The sequence below is a fragment of the Neolamprologus brichardi genome, chromosome 11, assembly GCF_056152115.1.
Source record: "Neolamprologus brichardi isolate AB-2024 chromosome 11, ASM5615211v1, whole genome shotgun sequence".
NCBI classification, from domain to species: domain Eukaryota; kingdom Metazoa; phylum Chordata; class Actinopteri; order Cichliformes; family Cichlidae; genus Neolamprologus; species Neolamprologus brichardi.
In genome coordinates, this window is record NC_142114.1 from 22,518,578 (window position 1) to 22,542,177 (window position 23,600).

The 23,600-nt window shown below is 38.3% G+C and overlaps 2 protein-coding genes across 5 annotated transcripts; one reads left to right on the forward strand and one right to left on the reverse strand.

Moving 5' to 3' along the window:
* Nucleotides 1-1,211: 1,211 nt before the first annotated feature.
* Nucleotides 1,212-17,129, reverse strand: usf2l (upstream transcription factor 2, c-fos interacting-like). 3 transcript variants are annotated; one of them, XM_006791724.3, is made up of 11 exons: nt 16,725-17,129; nt 16,212-16,252; nt 15,883-15,989; nt 14,650-14,769; nt 13,222-13,375; nt 9,250-9,337; nt 6,965-7,003; nt 4,847-4,905; nt 4,391-4,485; nt 4,133-4,261; nt 1,212-3,271 (listed from the first exon to the last, which is right to left on the reverse strand). In XM_006791724.3, exons 1-11 carry the CDS (start codon nt 16,757-16,759, stop codon nt 3,182-3,184), a joined length of 957 nt encoding a protein of 318 aa, XP_006791787.1. In that variant the 5' UTR covers nt 16,760-17,129; the 3' UTR covers nt 1,212-3,181. The 3 variants fall into 3 exon arrangements, with proteins under 3 accessions (XP_006791787.1, XP_006791788.1, XP_035764033.1); XM_006791725.3 differs by lacking the exon at nt 6,965-7,003; XM_035908140.2 differs by lacking the exons at nt 15,883-15,989; nt 16,212-16,252; nt 16,725-17,129 and adding an exon at nt 14,918-15,163.
* Nucleotides 16,847-23,309, forward strand: etfb (electron transfer flavoprotein subunit beta). Of its 2 annotated transcripts, none has more exons than XM_006791721.3 (7): nt 16,847-16,927; nt 20,016-20,174; nt 20,440-20,598; nt 20,719-20,781; nt 21,379-21,537; nt 21,733-21,944; nt 22,669-23,309. In XM_006791721.3, exons 2-6 carry the CDS (start codon nt 20,070-20,072, stop codon nt 21,901-21,903), a joined length of 657 nt encoding a protein of 218 aa, XP_006791784.1. In that variant the 5' UTR covers nt 16,847-16,927; nt 20,016-20,069; the 3' UTR covers nt 21,904-21,944; nt 22,669-23,309. The 2 variants fall into 2 exon arrangements, with proteins under 2 accessions (XP_006791784.1, XP_006791783.1); XM_006791720.2 differs by lacking the exon at nt 16,847-16,927 and adding an exon at nt 19,724-19,861.
* The last annotated feature ends 291 nt before the right edge of the window (nt 23,310-23,600 follow it).

Below are 23,600 nucleotides of genomic sequence, written 5' to 3' on the forward strand. Positions count from 1 at the left end.
TGTGCCTTTTGGAAAATTTTAATGCAAATCAATGACACTATTTTATGCTATGTTGAAAGCTCCTTTTTTAAAAAGGTATTGTAACCGTTTGAGGTCGCACATTTAAAAAAAATCCTACTTGTCTAAGTATTAAGATTTATTTAAAAGACTTAATAGCTATCCATCTCTCTATAAATGGGGACTTAACATTACCTAAATCTTTATAAAACTGGTGGGATATTTGTTGTTATCAGATCAGATCAGAATACTTTAATCTCAGGGGGAAACTGTTGAGAAAGTGCAAAATTTAAAAAGTTCAAAGAGTAGAGATTAAAGAAAAAAATAATAGGAGCAACAGGCTGCATGCATGGTGAGACATGCACATTGTATATTAATCATTTGGAAGAAAGCACACTAAACAGGATTGGGGTGTGTACTATGAATCAGCAGCTCTCCAGCTGTTTAACACCGTCAGGGTTGCATTTAAAACAAACCAGCTAAAACTGTCTTACACCTCACACAAATACCTTTTATTAAAGTTGCACACTAATTTAACTAAATACATGGTTGTGGTCCTCTTGTGATAGTGATAGGCCGCTTCATTTGCACAGTCAGTATTTTTGCTGGCTTTTCTTCCTGGCATAACATAGAATTTATTAATATAGTGCTGTCAAAGCTAAACCAACCACAGCAAATTTTTTTTGTCTAAACATAGTGTACCACATTTTAAAACATATACAGCTGCTTTTCCCGTAGCAGTCGTGCTGATTTTAGTTTGAAGCCGTTTTTATTTTACTTCATTAAAATATTAAATATCCCACTCGGCTGCATGTAGACCCGTCTGTGTTTCCTACAGGTCACACCCACTCTTTTATGTAAACTGTGTTGACTTAATGATTTGATAGCCAAAAATGATAGCCTACTATATCTATGTTAGGGACAAGTAATTCTAGATAATTAATTTTTGTTTTTAAAAAAAAGAAGGATTGAACTTATTTTACAGTCATAATAAGGTTAGTTTTCATTGAATTTTTACACATCAATGGGATGATTAGGTTTAATTAGAGCAAATGTATTTAAGAATAAAAGGTAAAGGGAAATCAATGTCTTAAATTACAATGAAACTTATAATAATGTATATAATAATATACAATGCTACTGGGCAGATGGAAATAAAATATATATTCAGCTTTTCTTAAGATCTGGTAAACGATGATCCACAGACAAAGATGTTTAGATAGTGAAAGTTTTATTTTCCACCATTTTGCTTAGAAAACATGTCTCTAACCTGAGAACAGTGAGGCTGCTACACAGAGGAAAAGAGGATTTTTTTTTCTTCCTTTTGCCATTTCAAAAAAGAAATGCAAGAAAAAAAAAAAGTAAGCCACGAATGACCTTTGATTTGTGATCAACCATCTTTTAAGCAGTACTCATTTCTTCACATTCACATCTCTCCTCACTGAGGTGTAAAGAAAAAAAAATCTACTGCAAAACATCTATCATTCGACTTTGGCTAGGAGCCTTATTTGATAGACCAGACACTTGCACTATATCGCCCAGGTTTGAATCCAGTTGTTGCAGCAGAACAGCACTTTTAAAAGCACAAGCAAGTCTGAGATATTAAAATGTGATAGGCTGCCCGATGTTGCCAGGGGTCTGAGTGTTGGTTTTTCTTTGCTGGATCCTGAGCTGTTGATACAAGGAGAAGCAATCGTGCTCTATTAAGTGAAGTTTGACATCTTTCTTCCACTCACATTTTCCCAAGTTGGAAAAAACAAACAAACAAAAAAAACAAAACACATCATTTATATTCATTCACAAAACCTTCAGCAACGTTAATGTTGCCTTTTGCTGTTTGTACAACCAATTACAGTTTTCTTATTGTTTGCCTGCGTGGGTGGAGAAATATGTAAGATCATTTCCAAGTTACCCGCATGCAAACTATTTAGTCTTTTCGTAGAGAATGAGTCATGCTCAACTAAGAACTGCAACACAGAATTTCCGTGTACTCATTTTCTATAGTGAGCAAAGTCTTTGAGCACTGCTCTCCAGGGTGCCCCCCACCCCCTTGTGCGTTGAGCTCCATTTGAAGTGTTGCAATACCAAAATAGAGCAAACAGATTGAAATGAAACATGGGGATTATTCTTGCATGTACTGGGACACAGGTAAGTCACACGACAAAGGATGAAAACAAAACCCACAGTACCTAAATATTATGTGGCAAAAGTTGGGATTTGCCCCGCTCACCTCTCCACAACATGAAGTTTGACGTGTCTGCATGTTCCACATTCTAACATTTCACTTTGTATTTAAATACCACTTCACCAGCAAATGCCCAACACTTCAAGTAAACCACATTTTAGCCTCAGCAAACTGAACTTCATAGATTGCACACACTTTGTTGTAATTGTTTTGACAATTGCCAGCATGGAACTAATGAGTTATTGATTGTTTACTCCCGGAGATAATCTGCTTTAACATTCTGTAACATCTGTATTAAAACATGAGAAGCCATATTTACATAAATCAGCCCAGAATCATCAGCAAGCACAGATTCTTGTTTGTCTTTGGGTCTAGGTAAGCTATGTGTGTCACATTATTTCTGTCTGTAGAATCATGTTTTTCATACTTTGATGTCGGCTTCTCTGGATGCATAAATTTCATCGTAACGGGTCTCCATCAAGGCTTCTGTCAGCAAGCAGACTAATAAATTAAAGGGGCTAAAAACAAAATATTAATACAGAACTCAAAAACACAAACAGAATAAAAGCATGAAGTAAGTCAAAATTAATAACGAGGCAAAGGGTTTGGGAAGGAAAGAAATAACTGACAAACATCGTAGTCCATGAATGAAGCTACATAAATACAAATAAAGAAGGGCAGCAGAGGGTCTCTCTCATAGCTAGTCCTACAGTAAAGCACCCTGATAAAGGTGAGTGGGCATCTTTTCTTGGAGCACATTTCTACTCAGCTGCAGCGGGTGGTTATCTCAATACGATTGGAAAAGTCAAGTGCAGCCAAAATCGGCTAGTGAAGGGTTCACAACCTGGGAACCCAGGGGAGGATGCATTCACTAAAAAGAAAGTGATTCTCCATAAAGTCTCTCGTTTTTTTGTTGTTGTTTTTTTTTCTTGCGTTGTTTCCCACTGTGTCAGTTATATGTCTGAGTGGGTGTGCCCTGCGCTGCTCTTTTGGTTTCATTCACTGTGGTGGCGTTTCTCCAACCATTTCGATGCCGTGCTGCTGGAGTTGCGCTCGGAGCAATGCGTTTTCATTTTTCAGCTCTTCAATCTTAAACCAAAGAAGAAAAAAAGCATCATCCACAACATTCTCCACAGAAAAATACAGCCTTAACTTTACTGACCAAACTTTTTCCTTTGAATACTGAGAGCTGACTAATGTATACACAGGACTATGCAATCCCTGAGATTAGAGAGCAGTGTGTGTATACCCTGTAAGACACCGATGCCCACAACCAACTGGATTATCAAATCTTGAGGTATGTCATCTCTGCTACATTTCCCCTGGGCGAATCCTGAATTCATTGCCTCCCCACTGAGGGACTGAGGAAGGATATTCAGCTTTGAGCATCTGAATAAGAATATATCACTGAATCGCTTGCAGACCAAAGATTCAAGCAAGAGACTCAGAGCTGCAAGATTTCACAATACTTTTGAGTGCATTAGCATGCACTTAGTTCCCACACAACCCCTGTGTATATTATTCCCACAGTCTCTCAAAGCACTGATTTCAGGTAACACTTCTCATTATCTGAGTGCAAATTCTTTGATCCACTTTGTCAGGCTGTGATGATCAGCTATGCAGCCTGAAGTCTCAGGGGGTTTGTTTCAGAGAAATGAAGATGCATATGGGGGCTAGGTGGATTTCATGCTTCTGAGACTTAAGTGAAAGAATGTTGCATTGAATTATAAAGCAAACTAATCTATTCAATGCAGTGGCAATCTTCACAGCCACATATGCAGCCCAGTATGCCTGCCTTATTATGCGCAAGTTTATTTATCTGCTACACCCAACCACCTCAAAGGAGGACTCTGAATTATCATTCATAGCCCTTCTTTACACATTACCAAAGCCACGGAAACTTCACTTGATGCCCCATTTGCAGCCTAGAGCAAAGACTGATATTCATACCTGCTGTCTGCACAACTCATTGTCCATTTGTATCCTCTCCACTTCCTTCAGACTCTCTTGCAGCCTCTGGTTGCTTTGCCTCAGCTCACGAATATAGTCACAAGCTTTAGACAGGATGCCTCCTTTGCTCTATAAATACAGAGGCATTGTCACAGTTTTTTTTTAAAAAAGAAAGAAATATAATTATTGTGATAAATAAAATTTTTATAGAGTATTAATGAGTCAAGCGCAAATTTAAAAGACAAACAAACTGCTTACTGCTCCGGTTTTGGTGCTATCCATACTGCAGTCTGGGATAATCTTGGAAAGTGTGACAATCCAGTTGTTGATCTTGTCTCTTCGCCGTCTTTCGACTGATGAACAGAGATGAAAGAAGAACTGTTTTTAAAAGGAGTATATGCATACAAGCCACATTTCCAGATTTCTAATTTAAGCTACAGTAAAAGATCACAGGTCATTCTGTTTTACAAAACAAGGTTTTCATCCGCCGGATCTCGTCAGTACCGACATTCCTGACTGACTTTGACAGCTCAACAGCAACCTCTAGTGGCTGGTCAAAATAATATGCTGTTTTTTTTTTTTACTCTTAACAGAATATTTTGAGGGGGCTTAGTGATTTTCTTTCATCAAAAAATGTTCCATTTAGGCACCACACGGCATTGTGTTAAGACTGTCTGATGAAATCAAAAGCCACAATCATGACTAATTACCCACCTTCATTATGTTGTGCTCTTCTCCTTTCATCTCTTGGTGTTCGGGGTCCATCCATTTTCCTGCAGATAGACAGGAAATAAAACACTTTTCATACACTACAATATCTCCCATCTCTGCGCTCCATACAATCGGACACAAATCCAATCCAATCCTCCAAATCCTTTGCCTATTAAAAACCATTCTTCACTGTTATCTTTAAATTCAAGCCTATTGTTATTGCCATTTAAAATGAGCCTCTGAAGATGGTTAGTGCCTTTGGTAGAAATATTAAATGATGCACAGCCCTATGAGGTCACATATGCAGTCCTGACGCCTGCAGCCTTGAGCCAAGCTGCCTTGTCTGGAATACTGAGAATCAGCTAGCCTCCTTACTTTAGCTGGCTGTCCTCTTCCCAGGTGTGGCCTGGAGGAAGTGCAATGCTTTATTATGCTGTAAAATTACAACACTGTAGAAAACCAGATGCTGCTTACTGAAGTTGTGGTGTACACCTAATGACACAACTGTCTCTTGTCTTTGCAACCTCCCCCAGGATTCAGTTAATTAAGTCTCAGAGACGTGACAAGGAGACTTATCATACCACCCACCATGGCATGAACAGACCAATAACACACTCACGCATAATCAAACGTGGTCTAGTGTACACTGAAGGCACCTGCCACATAAAAGGCAGGACCCGGGATGTCCTGACAGAGCATTACATTATAAAAAGGTAATCAATGTTATTCCTTTCAACTAGGTTTAAAGCTGTGGTTGATAGCTGTACAACCAAGTGTCGGTTTCACTAATTGAACACCGGGGACTACAAAATTCTGAAAATAAATTAAACTACTCCTTATTGCCACTGCAATTTTGCCTGCAATTTGCGTGATGTAATAAATTACCTATGAGGTTGTTTGTCTTCATTGTCTGCCTTAAAACAAATCTTTTCTAGTCTACTGCAGAGAATTTGTGTCCAATCAACACAACTTGACTGCTGATAGCTGACTATCTCAAATGAAGCTAAGCCAAACGGCACTCTCACATGTATCTTAACACATCTTAATGGGATTTCAGCTGTATAATGGATTCAGCAGCCAAACAGTACTCTTAGGCAAAGTGTTAAAATATGCGGATGGCGGTTTGAATAACTAAATGTACATGCCTAGAGGAATGTTTTTTCCCTGCACACCTCTTTTAAGTGCCCCCGAGAGTAAAGGCTGTCAGAGAAACCCCAAGAATTAAGAGTACGTTTCCTCTGGTAGAAGACTTTCCATATGTTGAATACAGCATGTATAAAACAAAAAAGGTCTGCACAATTTTTTATTGATCTGTAAAATGACAAATGTAATCATTTACCAATGCACCTCCACTCTCCACCCTCTTCCAAAGTTTTACTTTTATGTCACCAAGCCATGGCCTTGACAATATTTCATTAAATTACACAGTGAAAAACAAGAGACTGCAGGCTGAGATTCAAATCACCTCGATGGATGAGTTCAGAAAAATAATTCTAAAAAAAAAAATAATAATAATAATTTAAAATTTCTTTTTTTAAAAGATCCTGTGTATATTACTGTCATGGTCTCAAAAAATGAGCACAAAAATTTGTGAGTATTAGCTAGTTATTCACAAATAACTACTTATTTTGAAAGTAGATGTTCCAAGTGAAAGCACATGGCTTCCATTGGCTCAATTTATCTCAATATCCCTGTCATATCAACAAAATGCACTTAAAGAGCAAATGCTGTCCATATAGTTTTATGACCAACTTTAAAACTAGGCTGAAAGAGAACCAAACTCAAATGGCTATAACAAAAAACACTTTGAAAATTATACTAAAATAAAAGTGTGGAGTGAGCCATTTGTTTCCAGATGGAGAACAATGACCTGATTTCTAGTCCTAATGGAAAAATACATTTGCCACAAGCAGTACTAACAACAATGGATCAGGGTCAGCGCTGAAAAATTGCTACACCTGTGTCTCACACATCAAGAGCAGGGAGAATCACCAGGGAGGAAGGGAGGGGTGGAGAAAAGTGAAGGGCAGAGGTTTGTGTGCTTCTTTGCTTCTTGTGATCTAATTTGATTAGTTCATTTGCTGTAAGAGGAGTGGGGAGAAATGTGGAAACTGTCCTCACCAGTTTAAAACTTCATGTTGCAGCAGCTCGTTTTCATCTCTGTGAATGGCAGATAGGTTGGGTAGTTTTCATTCACTTTGCTCACATGCCAACGAAAACGTCACGGTTCATCACTTTACATGTAAATATAATTCTATTTGAAGTCACTGAAAATCATAAATTATTCATGTACAGTAAGTCACAACTCCCCTTAAATGTGCCCTGAACAGAAGAACAAAAAAATAATCTCTAGTTCTTGGAAAAATAAATAGATAAATAAATAAATACATAAATAAATAAATGAGAAGTGAAATGTAAAAAACAGCTTAGATAGAAGATAAATAGAAGATAAAGTGCTGTATCCTGGTTGCTATTCCTTATAGCAGTGTTATCTGATTGACCACAATCCAATCACTTTCACGAGTTAAAGGTTAAGTATAGGCCTGGATGAAATCAGAGGAATGTTCACTTAGGCTCGGAGCTAACTCAATTTGATATTGGGTCATGTGTTAATTTTTAAGTGACCAACCAGGCAAAAAACTGGCTCGTACCAAACAGGGTACAAAAAACAAAACAAAAAAACAAAACCTAGCCGACATTCATGAGCCTTGAATCTCACAGGGCTATGGCTCTTGTGCCGGTGTGTTTTGGCACTCAAATGAACCATGAAATAAATAAATAAAGCTTGTTTAAATTCCCTTTTCTGAATAAAAACCAGTAGTAGGCCAAAACCAGCTTGGTTCGCATGCAATTAAAATTAAAACCCTTTGCTCAGGTGAGCCTGCTGATGATCTTAATAACAGCAATCACCAGCATGTGGCTAACAGTTGGAGAGTCTGAGATGGATCCCTTTGATACATGATTAGAATAATGGATGTTGTGAATTTTAGCGATAAACAGTATGAGAGTTCGAAAGGTAAAAAAAAAAAGATTTGTGGCTTCCATGTGAAAAAAAAATCAAAAAAAAAATCCTTAAAAATCAATCATAACCATGAACTCGGGGTGAACACAAGAGAGATTACCTGGGCAGAAAAACAGCCTTGAGTAAAAGAAAACAGCAGTGGCAGCAAGGCTGAGAAATTTGAGCCTTGCAGTTGTTCAAATGGACGTCACAATAGTCTTTCAGTCATGTTTGAATAGAACATTCATTCATTTTTGCTCAGATAGATTACTACTAATACATCATTCCAATCTGCTGCATTGCAGTTTAACTCTACTTCTACACTCTCCTCTTGCATTAGCAGTTACAGTTATAGCGTGCTAAATACTGATTTTGAAAATACATCTCATTTAAATTCTGAATTTAGGAAACTATTTTAAACGGTTTATTACGACATATTCACCCTTTCATTTTTTAGCTTCTGTTCTGCCACCTCGATTCGAGCAATTTGCGGATCAATATCTTGGCTTTTTGAAACTAGATGTATGAAAAAGGGGTAGATCTGACTCCAAAACCAACACAGTAGCAACCCTTTTTAGTCACACGGTTGAAACTTACACTGCTTTACTGTATACCTTAAAACAGGAATGATAATTCACAAAATGAACATCTTGCTATGTTAAATAAGACTTAAAAGTAGCAATTAAGACCAAAAGCTCATTAGGAAAATGTTTGCTGGAGAGCACTAGGGTTGTCTCTCATAGGCTTCTTTTTGTAACCACAGGGGTCGCTCACTGCTGGCCATTAGAAAGTATATAGGTTTAAGTCAATTCCACATTGGAGTCCTTTTTTATGCCTGGGAAAACAGATCCTTCTTTTATACAGTCTATGCACACACAACATAGCTCACAAAGCTGCAGCTCTTCTCCTTGCTCACAGTGCCGTCTTATTATCATCACTCTTTTCAATGTTTTGCTTTTCACTTGATTTTTATTGCCTTTTCAATGCATCACAATCTTAGAGGCTTTTTGAAAAAGTGCAAAAAACATTTTTATCTTGCTGTTATATTTATCTTTTAATGATAATCTATGCCCTCGTTGTTATGACAGTACTAATTCAGACTCTGATGGATACCATTTCTTGAAAGGATGTGTTTTGTAGAGATGCACTCTGAAGCATTAAGAGAGCAGAGCCACACTGCTAAACACAAATCATTTATTGCTGCAATAAATGCGTAAAGCCCTTATCAAAATTAACTGAAACCTAGTAACTTTATTATTATGATATTAGATTTATTTAACAGCTTTTGTCATTAAATCTACTTTTAAACAGTGAAATTAAAACATGCCTAGTTTTATGTGTCTCAAGCTGCAATGGCAATATTGTTTCCATCACACAAACAGCAGATGACAGAGATGATACTTACGCAGGGTATGGCTGTGTTCGTGGAGCAATGGTTCGTGGTGTTCCTGTCTGAATGACATCAGGAGGGGTCATCATCACATAAAACTGACCTGTGGAAGGCACAGGTGTAATCAGTCAACAATGAAGAGTAAGACAGCTCAACATTTCACAGAAGACTGACTTGATTCATTTAATTTTTTAAGTGCTTATCCAACGAGGATCCAGGGGAAGGTGGCTGGAGCTTGTCCCAGCTGAAATTGGACAACAGGCAGGGACAAGTCGCCAGCTCAACACAGGGCTAACACAAAGAGCCAGGCAACCATTTAAACTGACATCCACACCTACGACTGATTCAGAATCACCGACTAACCTAACGTGCATGTCATTAAACTGTGGGAGGAAAGTAGAGAAAAGCCACATCTGGCACAATGATAAAATAACACAGAAATCCTTAAGCCAACTAGCAAAGTGGAACCCCGAAATTTCTTGTAAGGATGCAACTGTGCCAACTGTGTAGAAACAGGCTCAACTCAAGATGTAGACAGAAGAATATTCTACTAACACTACTCATCCATACCATATTCATTCAAGAGCCAAAACATCATCAAGAAATAAATCCACTTATTTTATCTTAAGCCACCTAATCTTGTCATCTGGGTCAGCAAGATGGCAGACCTGGCCTGACAAACAAAATGAGCAACACAATTTTCTGCCACAAAAAAAAAAAAAATCCACAAACAATGAAGGTCCTCTCACAGAAAACCTTCCCAAATAACAGGTCTTGACACAGACATTCAGCCTGTAGTTATTTCTTTTTCAAAGAATGTGATCAAGGACTAAAACGCAGAATCAGTCACTAACAGAAAACGCACAAGAAAATCAGTATTTCTCAGATGAAAACAGCAAGGTACATTCAGTCTTTTAACCAGGCACTCTGGCTTTCCAATCTGCTGCTAAAGCAGACTGCAGATGCTCCCTCTGAATGAGGCCACGTCTTAATGTTTTAAGATGCTCAATGCACATTAAGTGCTTTGCTTTTTATATCAAACTGCATTAACACTTTGGCTCCAATCTCACTCTTAAAGCTGCACCTAGCCGAGCCTATTATACAAGTTACAGCTGAGGTGCATCAACTGATATGGCCTTAAGGGTGTCTGACTTCTGTGGGTTTAAGTCATGTGATGGAAGTAGACACACAATGCTCAGCGAGAGAGAAAAGCAGTGTGTGTGTGGATGTGCTGCATGAGCTTGACAAGCTATGTCTGTAATTAGCAATGGATGAGCTACATCAAAGAAACCTAATGATTTAAGGAATCAATGCAATGACCTTGTGTGACCCCAGATGTGCCTCTAAATAGGTGTTTTACTGGAGCGTGACTGAGCTCAGGTGCTCAGGTGGGGTTTTAAACCCATTTCATTTGTGTTTTTTAATCATAAACATGAGTTGGATTACACAATAACAAAAAAAAGTAATCATTATTTTGTTCTTTTACTATGAAAGTTTCAGTGCCATGTGCCTGCTACTTGTTTGTGTAGTTTTGCTGCCACAAACTACTACATACATCCATATATATGTTATAGTCAGCAAAATATTGTCTTATTTCTATATGTCCAAAGTATCCATCTCTCTCAAGAAGACACAAACAATGCATAATGTAAGGTCACATTGGATATTAGGGGTGGGTGATGTAGCCTCAAAATTATATCACAGTAGTTCAAGGAAATGTTATTTTTGATGACACAGAAGAAAAATATTGAACATTTTATTGGTGATTGCAGTTTGCAGGCAGCAGCATTTATCAGTGCAAACAAAATGAAGGGAATTCTCCACCCTTTTTTTCTTTTAGGTAAAATAAAAATATAACTGCCTAATATTTTAGTTTAACAAAAAAGCAACTTAAACCAGCCACACTTTAGCAGCCTGCACTGTTACACTTAATTGTTTTTGTGGAACTGTGTAATTCCAGTTTATTAAATTACAAAGCTGTAATTTATTATACGTATTAGTGGTAAGTGAGACAATGAGCGGGAGTTACATTTAATTGTTTTTGTGGAATTTTTCTTCCAACGCACAAAAAGCGATTTACATTTTTAGTTAGGAGCACATAATAAAATTGAAATTTAACAATATTTTTTTTTATCCAGAATTTTGGATTTTGCTTGGAGCTTTTTAAACAACACATCAGTAATTTTCATGCAATGCTTGCTTTTCCAGTCATACCAAACGCAACTAGAGTAATAGCCGCATTTGTTTATTTTTGTGTCAGCTAGCATCTTCTTCATAGCCTGGTTGTATGCCCTTTGCTTCAAGTGGTTAAACAAATTTGCTGTTTCTACTTTTAGGGTGAACTGTTTTCTTGTGTATTTTGCAAAGCATTGGTCACTAAATCATCAATGGAGGCTGACATGTAGTTCTCAGACTAAGACATGCTTGGACTTGTTGTGTACCCTAGCGAACATAAATGCTATATTTATCAAGACGAGACACTTTTATGTATTGCAAATAGTTATACCAAAATTATTGTGGACAATATGATATCGTATGAGGTATAGGGCTAAAATCTTAAATGTGGCACTTGAACTGCCTCTTTCAGCCTTGGGTCTATAGATTTATGTTGGAGATATGTTGAATCACAGTTTCAAGCATTTTTAGACCCCAAGTCTGGGCCAAAATGACAGCAAGAAGCACCGCCAGCAGCAGGAACACTGGGTGATGAATTACAAGTTCCTACAATAACTCCTGTCCAGGCTGTACATTCTCCTACATAAAATCCTTGGAGACCCGCAATGTTCGACTCCTTCATAACAATCCTGAAGACAAATAATGACCATCCAACAGTCAACTGCCAGCCAGCAGTAACAGTGTGCCTGCTAGCTCTAGATCTGGCGGAATAATCCATAATAGGTAGATGGCAGTTTTTTGTTTTGTTTATTTTTTAGTTTAAAAAAAGGCATTAAAGCCTACATCTTGTTCTCTAGGTCAACTGAGCACTTACAACGCTCAGTGAACACAGCTTCAGCCAATGATAGCCTGACCCTGACAACCAGCATAAAACCACAAGGACGGGTAATACAGCCAGATGATGGCATATGGTAGGAAAGAGGAAGACATGTGACATGAAGTAAACAAGTAAACATGGTAAGCATGGCAAATTTAATTTTGGCATCTGATAATATTTGACTTGGAGGAGGCAAACTTTAGTCATGGCAAAAAATGTTTCAGTCACATTGCCAAGTTAGGAATCTGAAACAGATTAAAATGAGCTGATGGGTATGTGCAATTTAAAATATTTCTCATAATTATTACAACTTTAATAAAGATCTAATGACCCTTAAAAATTGCTGATTCACAGTTGGAGAAAACTGCGTTCTCCAGCATCATAAATTACATTTTAAAATAACTTACTGATCAAAAATATCCAAATTGGGAGGAAGGAATCACAGAGCAAATTGATTCTGCAACACATATTTAGGTTTATCATGTGTAAAAAAAATATATATATAAAAAGCAAGTGCAATTGTCATTATCATCTTTGGATTGCTTTGCTTCTTCCTCACCAAATATATATTAGTGAACATATGTAAATATGAATGAACATGTATTACTTCACCCACTTTTGTCATATAAAGCACCACCACTGGGATTCGTGGGGTAGTCACTCTAGAAAATCAAGCTGGTGAGGAAATCTATTTATAAAAGCTACATACAGAATGAAAATATTGATATTTAGAGGCTCAGCATAGATAATTTATCTCAACAGGGAGGGATTAGATATATTGCTTATTCTTTGTATCTGCTGTATATGGCCCTGCTTTCTTTGTTATCAGCTCAAACTGTCAGGATCGTGTTCCACTAATAAAAAAAAAAGGACAGCTATTCTGTCCTTAAGGTACTTCAAAACACACTTCTGTTTGTCACTGAAAATAATAGCTTAATTAGCTCTGCAGCACTGTGATAAGCCCCAGCCCAAATTAGGTGCGAGAACTGACTCACCCCCTGCCTGTGTGAGTGTGGGGTCCGTGGCGGCCTGCACAGACACAGTCCCGTCGCTCACCGCAGTTGCGGGGAAGTAAGCGAAGCGGGTCTCCCCTCCCACTGCCTCTCCTGCTGGGCTTCCTCCATTACTGAAAGGGTTCTGGATCACAGCCTGTGACAGATAAGAGAGAGACAGAGGAGAGCCATGAACGAGCAGCAATGGAGCAGTCACAGCAGGTAAACACACACCTCATCCTCTGTCAGACTCAATACTGGTATCCCTGCTAAACCCCCCCAAGCAAGACACAGTTCCATTTGACAGCTAGGATAAAGGGAGGCAAAGAAGCAGCAGTGATCTTGTTAGCAGGGATAATAGCAAGGTCAGTAAAGCCATCAGTATAGCACTAATGAAAACAAATTTGGTCTGTTCTTGCTAGAAAAATTGCATATTTTTAGCTCAAACTGTGCTCCGACTGTTACTGCAGTTCTTGTGCAACAACTACTGGCACTACACACATTGAAACTACACACCTATATGACTCACTTTGTGTTGACTAGATATTATATTCGGGCACACAATTCACTCTTTAGACCATTTTTTCCATCTTGGCAAGCTTAGAGAAATTACAGCCGCTGCTACAATTTCAGTGAATCAGTGAAGTAGAGATGATGTGATATGGAATGTAAGTACTACTGAGAATAACTGATAATAATAGATATACAACACTGTTTTTTTTTTAAACTGCATTTTTCCCAAATACCACAAATAAGAAATGATCTGTATTAACTATATACCTATTACGTTTTTGAATTATATATATACAGATAAAGCGAAAAGCTTTATCTGTGTACTCAAAAGTACTCACAACAGTTCACAATTTGCTAATAAGCATAAAGTAACCAAAACAACACACCTTTCTGCAAGTTAATACTATTTTACCAGCTTGAAACCAAAAACTGGTTACACCATCTTGTTTCACTCATAGACAGCAATGTTTGTTAGTGTTGGTCTGCATAAAACATTACATAAAGCGGGGGAAAAAAATGATTCAATACAAGAGCATGGCTGTGTGCTTTACTTACAGCCACACTCTGCACTGTCAGACATAATTTATAGCTAAAATAATATTACTGAGACAGTAATAACTTCATATACCTACTTTTCAGCCAATAGATGTATATACTGATCCATGATATTTTTCATGTCTTTAACAGTATTTGTAAACTTGATGTTTTAAAACATGATAAGTGTGTGCAAAGAAACAAAAGAAATTAGAATAACACTGGTTTTAGTTGTTTTCAGTGAGACTGCTACAAATGGCAATACGCAGAAATTAACTTCAACCTTATCCTTTAACACGTAAATAAAAAAAGGAAGCTTTAAAAAACTGTTTAAACTACTAGTGGTTTCCCTTCGGTCCATTCAAAAGTGTAAAATTTTGATACCTGTGCCACAGCTTGAGGAGCCCCGGTGAATGCAGCTGTTGAGACAACGCTCACTGCTCCTCCTGCATCATCTCTTCCATCAAGGTGTTGGTCAGTCACCTGGACAACACGATACGTCACCTGCACAGACGAAAAGCAAATGTGGGTAAAAAGAGAGAATAAGAAGAAAACAAAGAGAGCAACTAGTTGCTTCTCCATTTATATCCTTACTCGATGTATTTTTCTTTTTGCATTATTCAATCATACCGTGTATAAAACAGCACCTTACCTGACTTGTTGATTTGTTTATCATATCTGTTGCTTCCGTACTGCTCAGCCTAGTATCCTGACACTACAGTTCTAACCTCACTTGTGCACTGATCTCACCATCCCACAATATGCTTACGCTTCAGAATGCGCCTGATTTAATTTTAAATAGCAAGGAAAATGAGCTTGTTTGTTCGAAGAATCAGTATTTGTATCCCTCTATCATGTGACTTTCCTCCTGACTGACATGTGACAGCAGTCTCATGCCAATCCCAGACCAGACTGAAATCACATGATTGCTCACACTAGTCTTGTTTATGCCTGAACCACATGGATCACTGACTCAATTTCCTCCAGCGCAAATCACCCAGTAAGGGTAAACCAACATGAATGTCACAATACCTTTTTTTTAGTGTACATGCTGGCATTACTGACCCATTGTTTACCACTGACCAACAGTGGTGTGAAAACCACATAGTGAACAGGAAGGAGACACTTTTGTACAAAGGTCAACAGTCAATTTTGAGGCTATAAAAAAAGACTATAAACATTGATACCTTCAGGGAATTTATTGAGTGCTTTCCTCCTGACTTTGTAATAAAGGAGGGTGTCAAAGCACCCAGAAAAAGAAAAACAATCAGATAAAAAGAAAATGTAAGCCTAAACATTAAGGACTGTTGTCGGGAGTATGGTTCTTCAACATATATAATCACTCACTGTTGTTTGCCATATGTCCAAGCATCTTTTCAACCACCTCCATCAATATGCAGCTGAGAGTTCTCAGTTGGTAATTATCGTGCTGCACAAACACCCCATGGACATTTAACCACTCTGTGCTGTTTGTGTACTCTCATAAGTGCTAAACAGAGGCAATTTATGCTAACTGTCTAGGCCCTTATGCAATTAGGAACACTTAGACTCTTTCTGAAATGGGTATTAAACAGCAACAATCAGTAGTGTCCACACTTCCATCCATTAACTACTTACCTGCCCACCCTCGGTGCGGAACTGATATTGTATGTTATGGTCACCAAATGTTGCAGCCTGAGGTACACTGGCTATTGTAACAGCTGTCTGCTCTTCTCCTGTCCCGTCTTCAAGGGAAAAGGGGGATAAAGAAACAGGAGTTAGAATGGAAAAGTAACTACACAGCTAAAAAGCCCCGAGTGTAGCTGTAAATAACGAAGCTCAATGTTGCAGCACATAAAGAAAAGCAAGTGTACCGAGGAAAGAGCTTGTGGCTTTTTTTTTAAAGTATTGTGTACGCACACAAAACTACAGTGTGGTCAATGACAGCTTAGTAAATAAATCCTTACCTTCAGATCCCTGGACAACCTCCTCTTCTTGTTTTTCTTGGCTGCAAAGCGGATACAGAAATACCTCAGTTGTTAGAAGCTACGCAACCAGCTAATGTTCGTGAAAATTATATATCAATGTATTAAATTAAAGTAATAACTGACCCTCCACTTCACCGTAAGGGGTGGCAAGTGATGTCTGGGAAGTCAGTCAGCCAGCAGGACAATTATAATGAAAAACACAGCACAGCAACTGCCCTTGGTTTACCAAGAGTGGCTGAGAATAGTTATTTGTTTTAAAAGCTAGCTTAAGCTCTCTTAGCTATTGACTATGAACACTACTATTCTTGGATATAACTAAGTTATACCGCTTAAAGAGTTGTCCACCTGTGTTGCTAACTTAGCTGTAGTCTACACATTAAATTCGTTTTGACAACACTTTATAAGTAAGGCCTTGTTTAGCGTCGTAAACTAGCTGTGTGAAATAGCATGTTGCGGCTAGCTTGTTTCAGTTAGCCATTTTGACCGAGTTACCTTGCGGTGTCCAGACTCGGTTCAAGCATATCCATCAGTGTTGAAATAAAAAGTGATATTCGGTGTCACAGACGGAGATGGAAGTGCTGATCACGGGAACAAACACTCGGGTCATGTGAGAGAGACAGCCCAGGACACGTGAGGTACGGCTCGGTGTCGAAGTTAAAATGGAGGCCGCTGCTGCTGTCGCTGGGTGATCCGAGGTAACTCCTCTCGATCAGCTGTCGAGCCGGAGGGATTTGCTGCTTGCCGGGGACCACGGTCGATAACGTTTCGCTACGGTTTCTCACCCCCACCGTGACCATAAAAGTGCGAATTAACATCAGCTAGAGCGTGGGGAAGACACCGAGTGTTGCAAACCAATTGAAATGCAAACAAAAAGCTTCTCTGTCGGTGATCTGGGAGTAACGAACAGGCTCCACAAGTAACTTATGCACGTAGCTTTTATTATAATTATTATTATTAATGCGCGAGAGAGTGGCACGATGTTCTGGCTCAGATCTGAACCAGGTATTAATGCAATATTGTTATTATTTATGAGCGCATTAGTCTTCGTTAACACAAAGACTTGCGTACAAAGTGGCATTTAAGTGTATTCTAATAACAAAAAACAAAATAAGCTTAGAAGATTATTTCAAACTATTCTTTTATTTTTGCCTCCATGATTTTACTAATTATTGCGGGCCAAAATAAGAAAAACAAAACAAACTGAAGTCGAAAGAAAGAAAGTAAAGCAAAACAAGTGTGCTAATAACACATTTTCAGTGAACACTGGACATATTATAAATGAGATCCACATATGAGGACATTCGTTTTAAATTTCGATAGAACAGTGGCAAGTATAATGTCCTCGTAAGTGGACATTATACTTGAAGACCAAAATTTTGTATTTTGTCAGACAACCCAAAAATGTGATGTCCACATGTAGGAAGCTAAAAAAGTTGAATATTTTGTCTGTGTGTGTGTGTTTTTTTCTAACTTTTTAACTCAACCTGATAAACGATAAACTGACTCACATATTTCTTCCTTCTTCTGCTCCCTTTAGAGGTCCCCACAGCAGACTATCTGCCTACTTCTCACCCTATCTGTAGCCTCCTCTTCTTCCACACTACCCTATGCATATCCTCCTTAACTCCATAAACCTCCTCCGTAGTCTTCCTCTTTTCCACCGGCCTGGCAGCTCTATCTTCAGCATCCTAGTGCAATGCATGGACTATCCCTCCTCTTCACATGTCCAAACCATCTCAGCCATGTCTCTCTAACCTTGTGTCTAAAACTGCTCAACCTGAGCTGTCCCTCTGATGTACACATTTCTAATCCTGTTCATTTTGGTCACTCCCAATGTAAATATTTGCATCTTAAGATCTGCCTCCTGTACATACATCACAGCAGGTTTTACTACTATCTTGTAAATTTGCACTCTTGCTAGTATCCTTCTGTCACTAATCACCATTATGTTATACGTTATACATACGTTATACATGTTATACATACTTACAGCCGTACACACATAATACACATACAGAGAAATGTAGCCATTTATAAGAGACAAAGCAGGAGCTAGATTTTCTCTAAATGCAAAGGGGGATCAGTGAACTCACCATGCACTAGGACAGATGAGCACATATCCTCAACACATTTCCATTTGTTTTGCAGCTTTCTTGTAGGGTCATGCTTTAAAACCAAATGCACAAGCTGATGAATGATCTTTTTTGGTGTCAGACAGACATGAGAAGTACCTCCCAAAGTCTGACCTGCATAGGCCTATCCACTCAGTGTCCTCCTGGTTAACATGATTGCTGTAGAAGTACTAAACTGCCGTGAACTGAATAATTAAATTGAGTTTGCAATGCAATAATTTACTGATGGTACTGGTCTTTATGTTTTTCATTACCAAATTGTATAAATTCTTCAAGTTTATTAGCAGAATTTAACTGAGGTGGCATAGTGGCTTTAGTTGGCAGGCCTGGACCCCTGGGGCTCATCCATAATGCCAATACTGGGTTTACCCCAGGTATTTAAACTCAACCAACTTCACTGTTATGCCTGTTTTCCTCCTATTCACACACATATTATATCTCAGTTCTATAAACGTTCACTCCTCTTCTCTCCAGAACAGACCTTCACCTCTCCAGGCTCTCTTCCACCTGCTCCTTACTCTCTCACAACTTTATCATTAAGACTATAATGTTATAGTCCACTGAGACTCTTGCTTGACCTCATCTGTCTGGCCATCGTTCCCTTCCACCTGGTCTCCTCTAAACGCAATATATCTATTTTCCTTCGCTTCATTATATCAGCCAGCTCTTTTGCTTTCACAATCACACACTCACCTCATTCCCGCCTATCTTTCTCTCTTTTTGGCTCTGAACATGCCTTCCCCTCTCCTGTTTCTTTGTCTCCGGCCACTAGTAGCACAGTTTCTATTGGCACCTTGATGGCAACTTGCATGTAAATAGCATTCTTAATGCATGCTTGATTTGGTAAAACTTTATGTTGAATGACCTTTTTGATCTAACCCAACCCATTTAGCCAGGGACTGGCACGAGGAGTACACTGACTTATCGTCTATCAGGTGGAGTTAAAACGTTTTTTGACACTCAATATGATTGTCATTATGTCACTCTGTTATTCGTGACCTTTGCCCCATATAAGCGGAACTTTTCTTCTCTGGGTTTTGTTTATTACATAGATATGTGGGGCACCGTGTGATTCGTATGTGGTTCATCGTAATTCACTCATTTTAACCAAGTTGATCAATAAGATAATCATTACGATAGTAATGGAAGTGATATAAGTGTCATTCACCAACAATCGCAGTAAGTTTGAACTGTTATTCAGTCAACGAAATTGCGGCGACCGGCGACTTTTTGTTGAGTTTAGCAACCAACTTACACACGACAGCCAATCGTAACCTACAACACTGGATAATGCCAACATTTCATTGGCTAGAGTGGGGGGCGGTCACTTTAGTCCCTCCTCTGGTTTCACCCTGAAATAATTCCGACTGCTTCTTCAGTGAAGGTTCATTGCGGTGACTGTGTAGCGCTAGTTGTCTGTTATAGTTAAACGTTTCAGCTACAATGTCTGGCCGTGTTCTCGTCGGAGTTAAGCGTGTCATTGACTATGCAGTTAAGGTAATATCTTAGGTCAAATTACCTATTTTCTTTCGCGATTTTAAATGTATTTTTCTTTGCTCACTTATTTGACATTCTGTGCTCTGCTAGCTAATGTTAGCCTAAAATCGTCATTTGGTTGTGGAACCAAAACTATTGTTTTGTTTCTCCACAGATCCGTGTGAAGCCAGACAACACTGGCGTGGTGACAGATGGTGTTAAGCACTCAATGAACCCCTTCTGTGAGATTGCTGTAGAGGAGGCGGTCAAGCTGAAGGAGAAGAAGCTTATTAAGGAGGTTGTGGCTGTCAGCTGTGGGCCACAGCAGTCGCAGGTGAATGAGCTGGGGCGAGACAGTAATTTAGCAAGTTAACTGCTTGTTGGAGTTTTTTTTAGGTGTATTATTTTACATGTAAAAGAACTTTTGAAATCCCATGCATATAACCTGTCAGACTCACAGTAAGCAGAAAGTGATTATTATGATGTTAACATAAATGTACTTTTAATATGTTTAAGGTTATCAGCAATTATAATTTCAGGGTTGTCATCAAACATCAAGCCAAAGAAAAGTTCTCTTACATGTGTTTTTTCTAACTCAGGAGACCATCCGTACTGCCCTTGCCATGGGGGCTGACCGTGGCATTCATGTGGATGTGAGTGGGAAAGACTATGAAAACCTGGGACCCCTTCAGGTCTCTAAGATCCTGGCAGCTCTTGCCAAACAGGAGGATGCTCAGCTTATTCTCCTTGGCAAACAGGTTAAAGATTTCAGTTAGTTTATTTTCCTCACACTCTCTCAAATTGCGTTCTTAGTTTGCATACTCTAAACAATACTTGCACTGCTGTTAAGTAATTAAGGACTTGTGTTTATTTCATAGGCCATCGATGATGATTGCAATCAGACTGGCCAGATGACAGCAGCTTTACTGGACTGGCCTCAGGTAAGACTACCTTAAATAGTAGCACTGAGATATTTGACCCCATAATTATGTCGGTATCAGTTTATTTTCTTTCTTTTCTTTTCTTTTTTTGTAGATTTTCTGTGTTTTCTGTTTCTTCGTGGGTGTTGTATAGCAGTAATGATAAGAGGATATGTTCCTGTTCCCAATAGCCTTCACTAACCTTATCAAAGTTGGTAAAAGCTAGTTTGAGTCAGTAAGATCTACAGTAATCCTGCACATATCAACAAAGCCAAAGTCAAAGGCTGCCTGGATAGATGGAGTGAAGTTCTCCTTTGGCTGGCTAAAACAGAGCATTTTAATCTTATTTACAGTGTCCAGGTTGGGCACTTGGATAGACAGACATTGTAATGTAAATGTCAAAAATTATTTATAAATTTGGGTTGCATACATTACTCCTGTAGTCAAGATTATTTGTAGTTGTAGTTACACTAGCAAACCAGCAGATGGCATTAACTGATTGAGTCCCATATAATGTGTAGCAGATGAAAATAGAGGAACAGTTCCCAGGGGAGATCCTACTCTGAATTTTTTTTAATGTATTTATTTTGTGAAATTATACGTATCTTCACATTGCAGGGTACCTTTGCATCAGAGGTGTCCTTGGAAGGAGACAAGATTAATTTGGTCAGAGAAATCGATGGTGGTCTGGAACATATTAAGATCAACACACCAGCAGTGATCACTGCAGACCTTCGACTCAACACCCCCAGATATGCCACACTGCCTAATATCATGGTAAGCAGCTGAAATGATGTTCAGAAACGAAAGACGCTAAAAAGTCATTAAGATCATGTTGCTGATTTCTGGGACAAGATTAGAGACAGGTTCTGACTGTAATTGCTGGGTTTACCTTTAAGACCTAACCTGCTATAAAGTAGTTAAAAAGAGGAGTAATTATTTTATTCACCCTTTGTGCATAACTTGTTTCAGAAAGCCAAGAAGAAGAAGATTGCTACTGTGAAGCCTGCAGACTTGGGGGTAGATGTGACTTCACGGTTGGAGGTGTTGAAAGTGGAGGAGCCTCCACAGAGGCAGGCAGGGATGAAGGTGGAGACAGTGGAAGACCTAGTGGTCAAACTGAAAGAGGCAGGGAGGGTATAGAGGCTTAAGCACATAAGCTGGGAGTGCAGAACCTAACAGAGGTGAGTATCAGTGAATTAATAGTTTTCATCAGAAAGTTAAGCAAAAAGTTACATTTTTAAAGACATCAGGGTCATTTTCTCTGGCATGACTAAGCACCTTCTAGCTCACCTGCTATTTTCATTTTCTTTCCCCTTGCCAGTGTGCCTCAGCAACGTATGCTAGATCTTCTCAGCTGGTGATCCCATGTATTAGTATTAATAGGTTTCATGCATTTATGACCTTTCCACCTGTATCTATATCTTAAAAATCCCACAATTATATTTCTGTGCAAACTCTAAACTATATTTGTTTGAAAAAAGGTATGAATTTTATATTAGATCAAGTAATTATAACAGGCCTTTTTTACAAAAAGAGATTAATAGAGTATTTTTAATTTTAAGGTATTCTGGGAAAAGGAACAATGCATCATTAATGAATTGGTAAAAGAAAATTGCATACCACAAATTAATTATCCACAATAGACCTATATCTACCTCTTGATTACAACTTTTTAAGAGTGCAGTAAAATTAACTCTTGTGATGAATGATAGAATTGTTTGTGTAGAGCATTATTATCCTTTTTATAACAATCTCATCTCATTTTGAGGGGGGAAAAAGTCACATTTATTTTGTTATGGCAAATGATATTGTGTGTCTTGTGGCGATTAAAGAAAAAGTAATTAAAGATGCTAATTGCTACTCTTGTCTTGAATTACTTATCTATGTTATTTTCTCTCCTTGCAGGACTCTCTAATGAATAACGAGACTGAACTACATAAGCCCAACCACAGGACAAGCTTATGTGTTGGTCTAATCCCTCTGTTTGAAACTGTGGCTCCTGAGGATATGCAGGGAGGTACTGATAGAAGTGGAGAAATATTGAGACACACTGTCCCGCAGTCAGACAAGCCCAAAAGAATCATCTTGTCTTGTGAATGCATTTGAACTTGCAGAGTAGTTCATTTGTTTCATTTTATCACAATGCTATAAAAAGCGGTGTTTATGCAGTAATTTAAATCCAGAATCTTCCCATCACTCATGCTGCTGTTTGTATTGAACTGTACCCAAACTTCACCAGTTTGATGCATTTCAGCTGCTTCATCTCATCTGTTAATTCTTGTATATCTGTAGTCAGACATGTTAAGAGGTGCAATTTTTGTAAATGACGTATGTAAATACAGAACCACCCAACATGTTGATTTGAAGATGTCTGCTAGCATTAATATCTTGACTACTGTGACTGTGAGGATTGACTAGACGGTGTCTCTCAGTATGAGCAGGGGAACGTGATCCTAAATTGGAATTTTACCGTAAGCGCCTAAGTTCTCTTTTGATTGTACAGAACATTACAATAACAATAAAGCAGCCAGTCTTTTTCATATCTACAGCTGTGTCTGGTCTCTTGGTATTTCCTTTGAGTTTACAGTAGCTTACATTTTATCCTTTAAATATAGTCTGCAAGGCATTTTTTAAAACCTGTGAAATGGCAGTTTATTTTAAAATTTTTAATTCTGATGTTCATTTTGTACGGCAGAGTATTAGCGACACAAAGAATATTGTTCATTTTGAGATTAAACTTGAAATGCTAAATATTAATGCTAAATGCTAAATACTGTTTTACTCCATTTTAGTCCAAAATGTGTTGATCAGATCTTATTGTGTCTTATTTACCACCA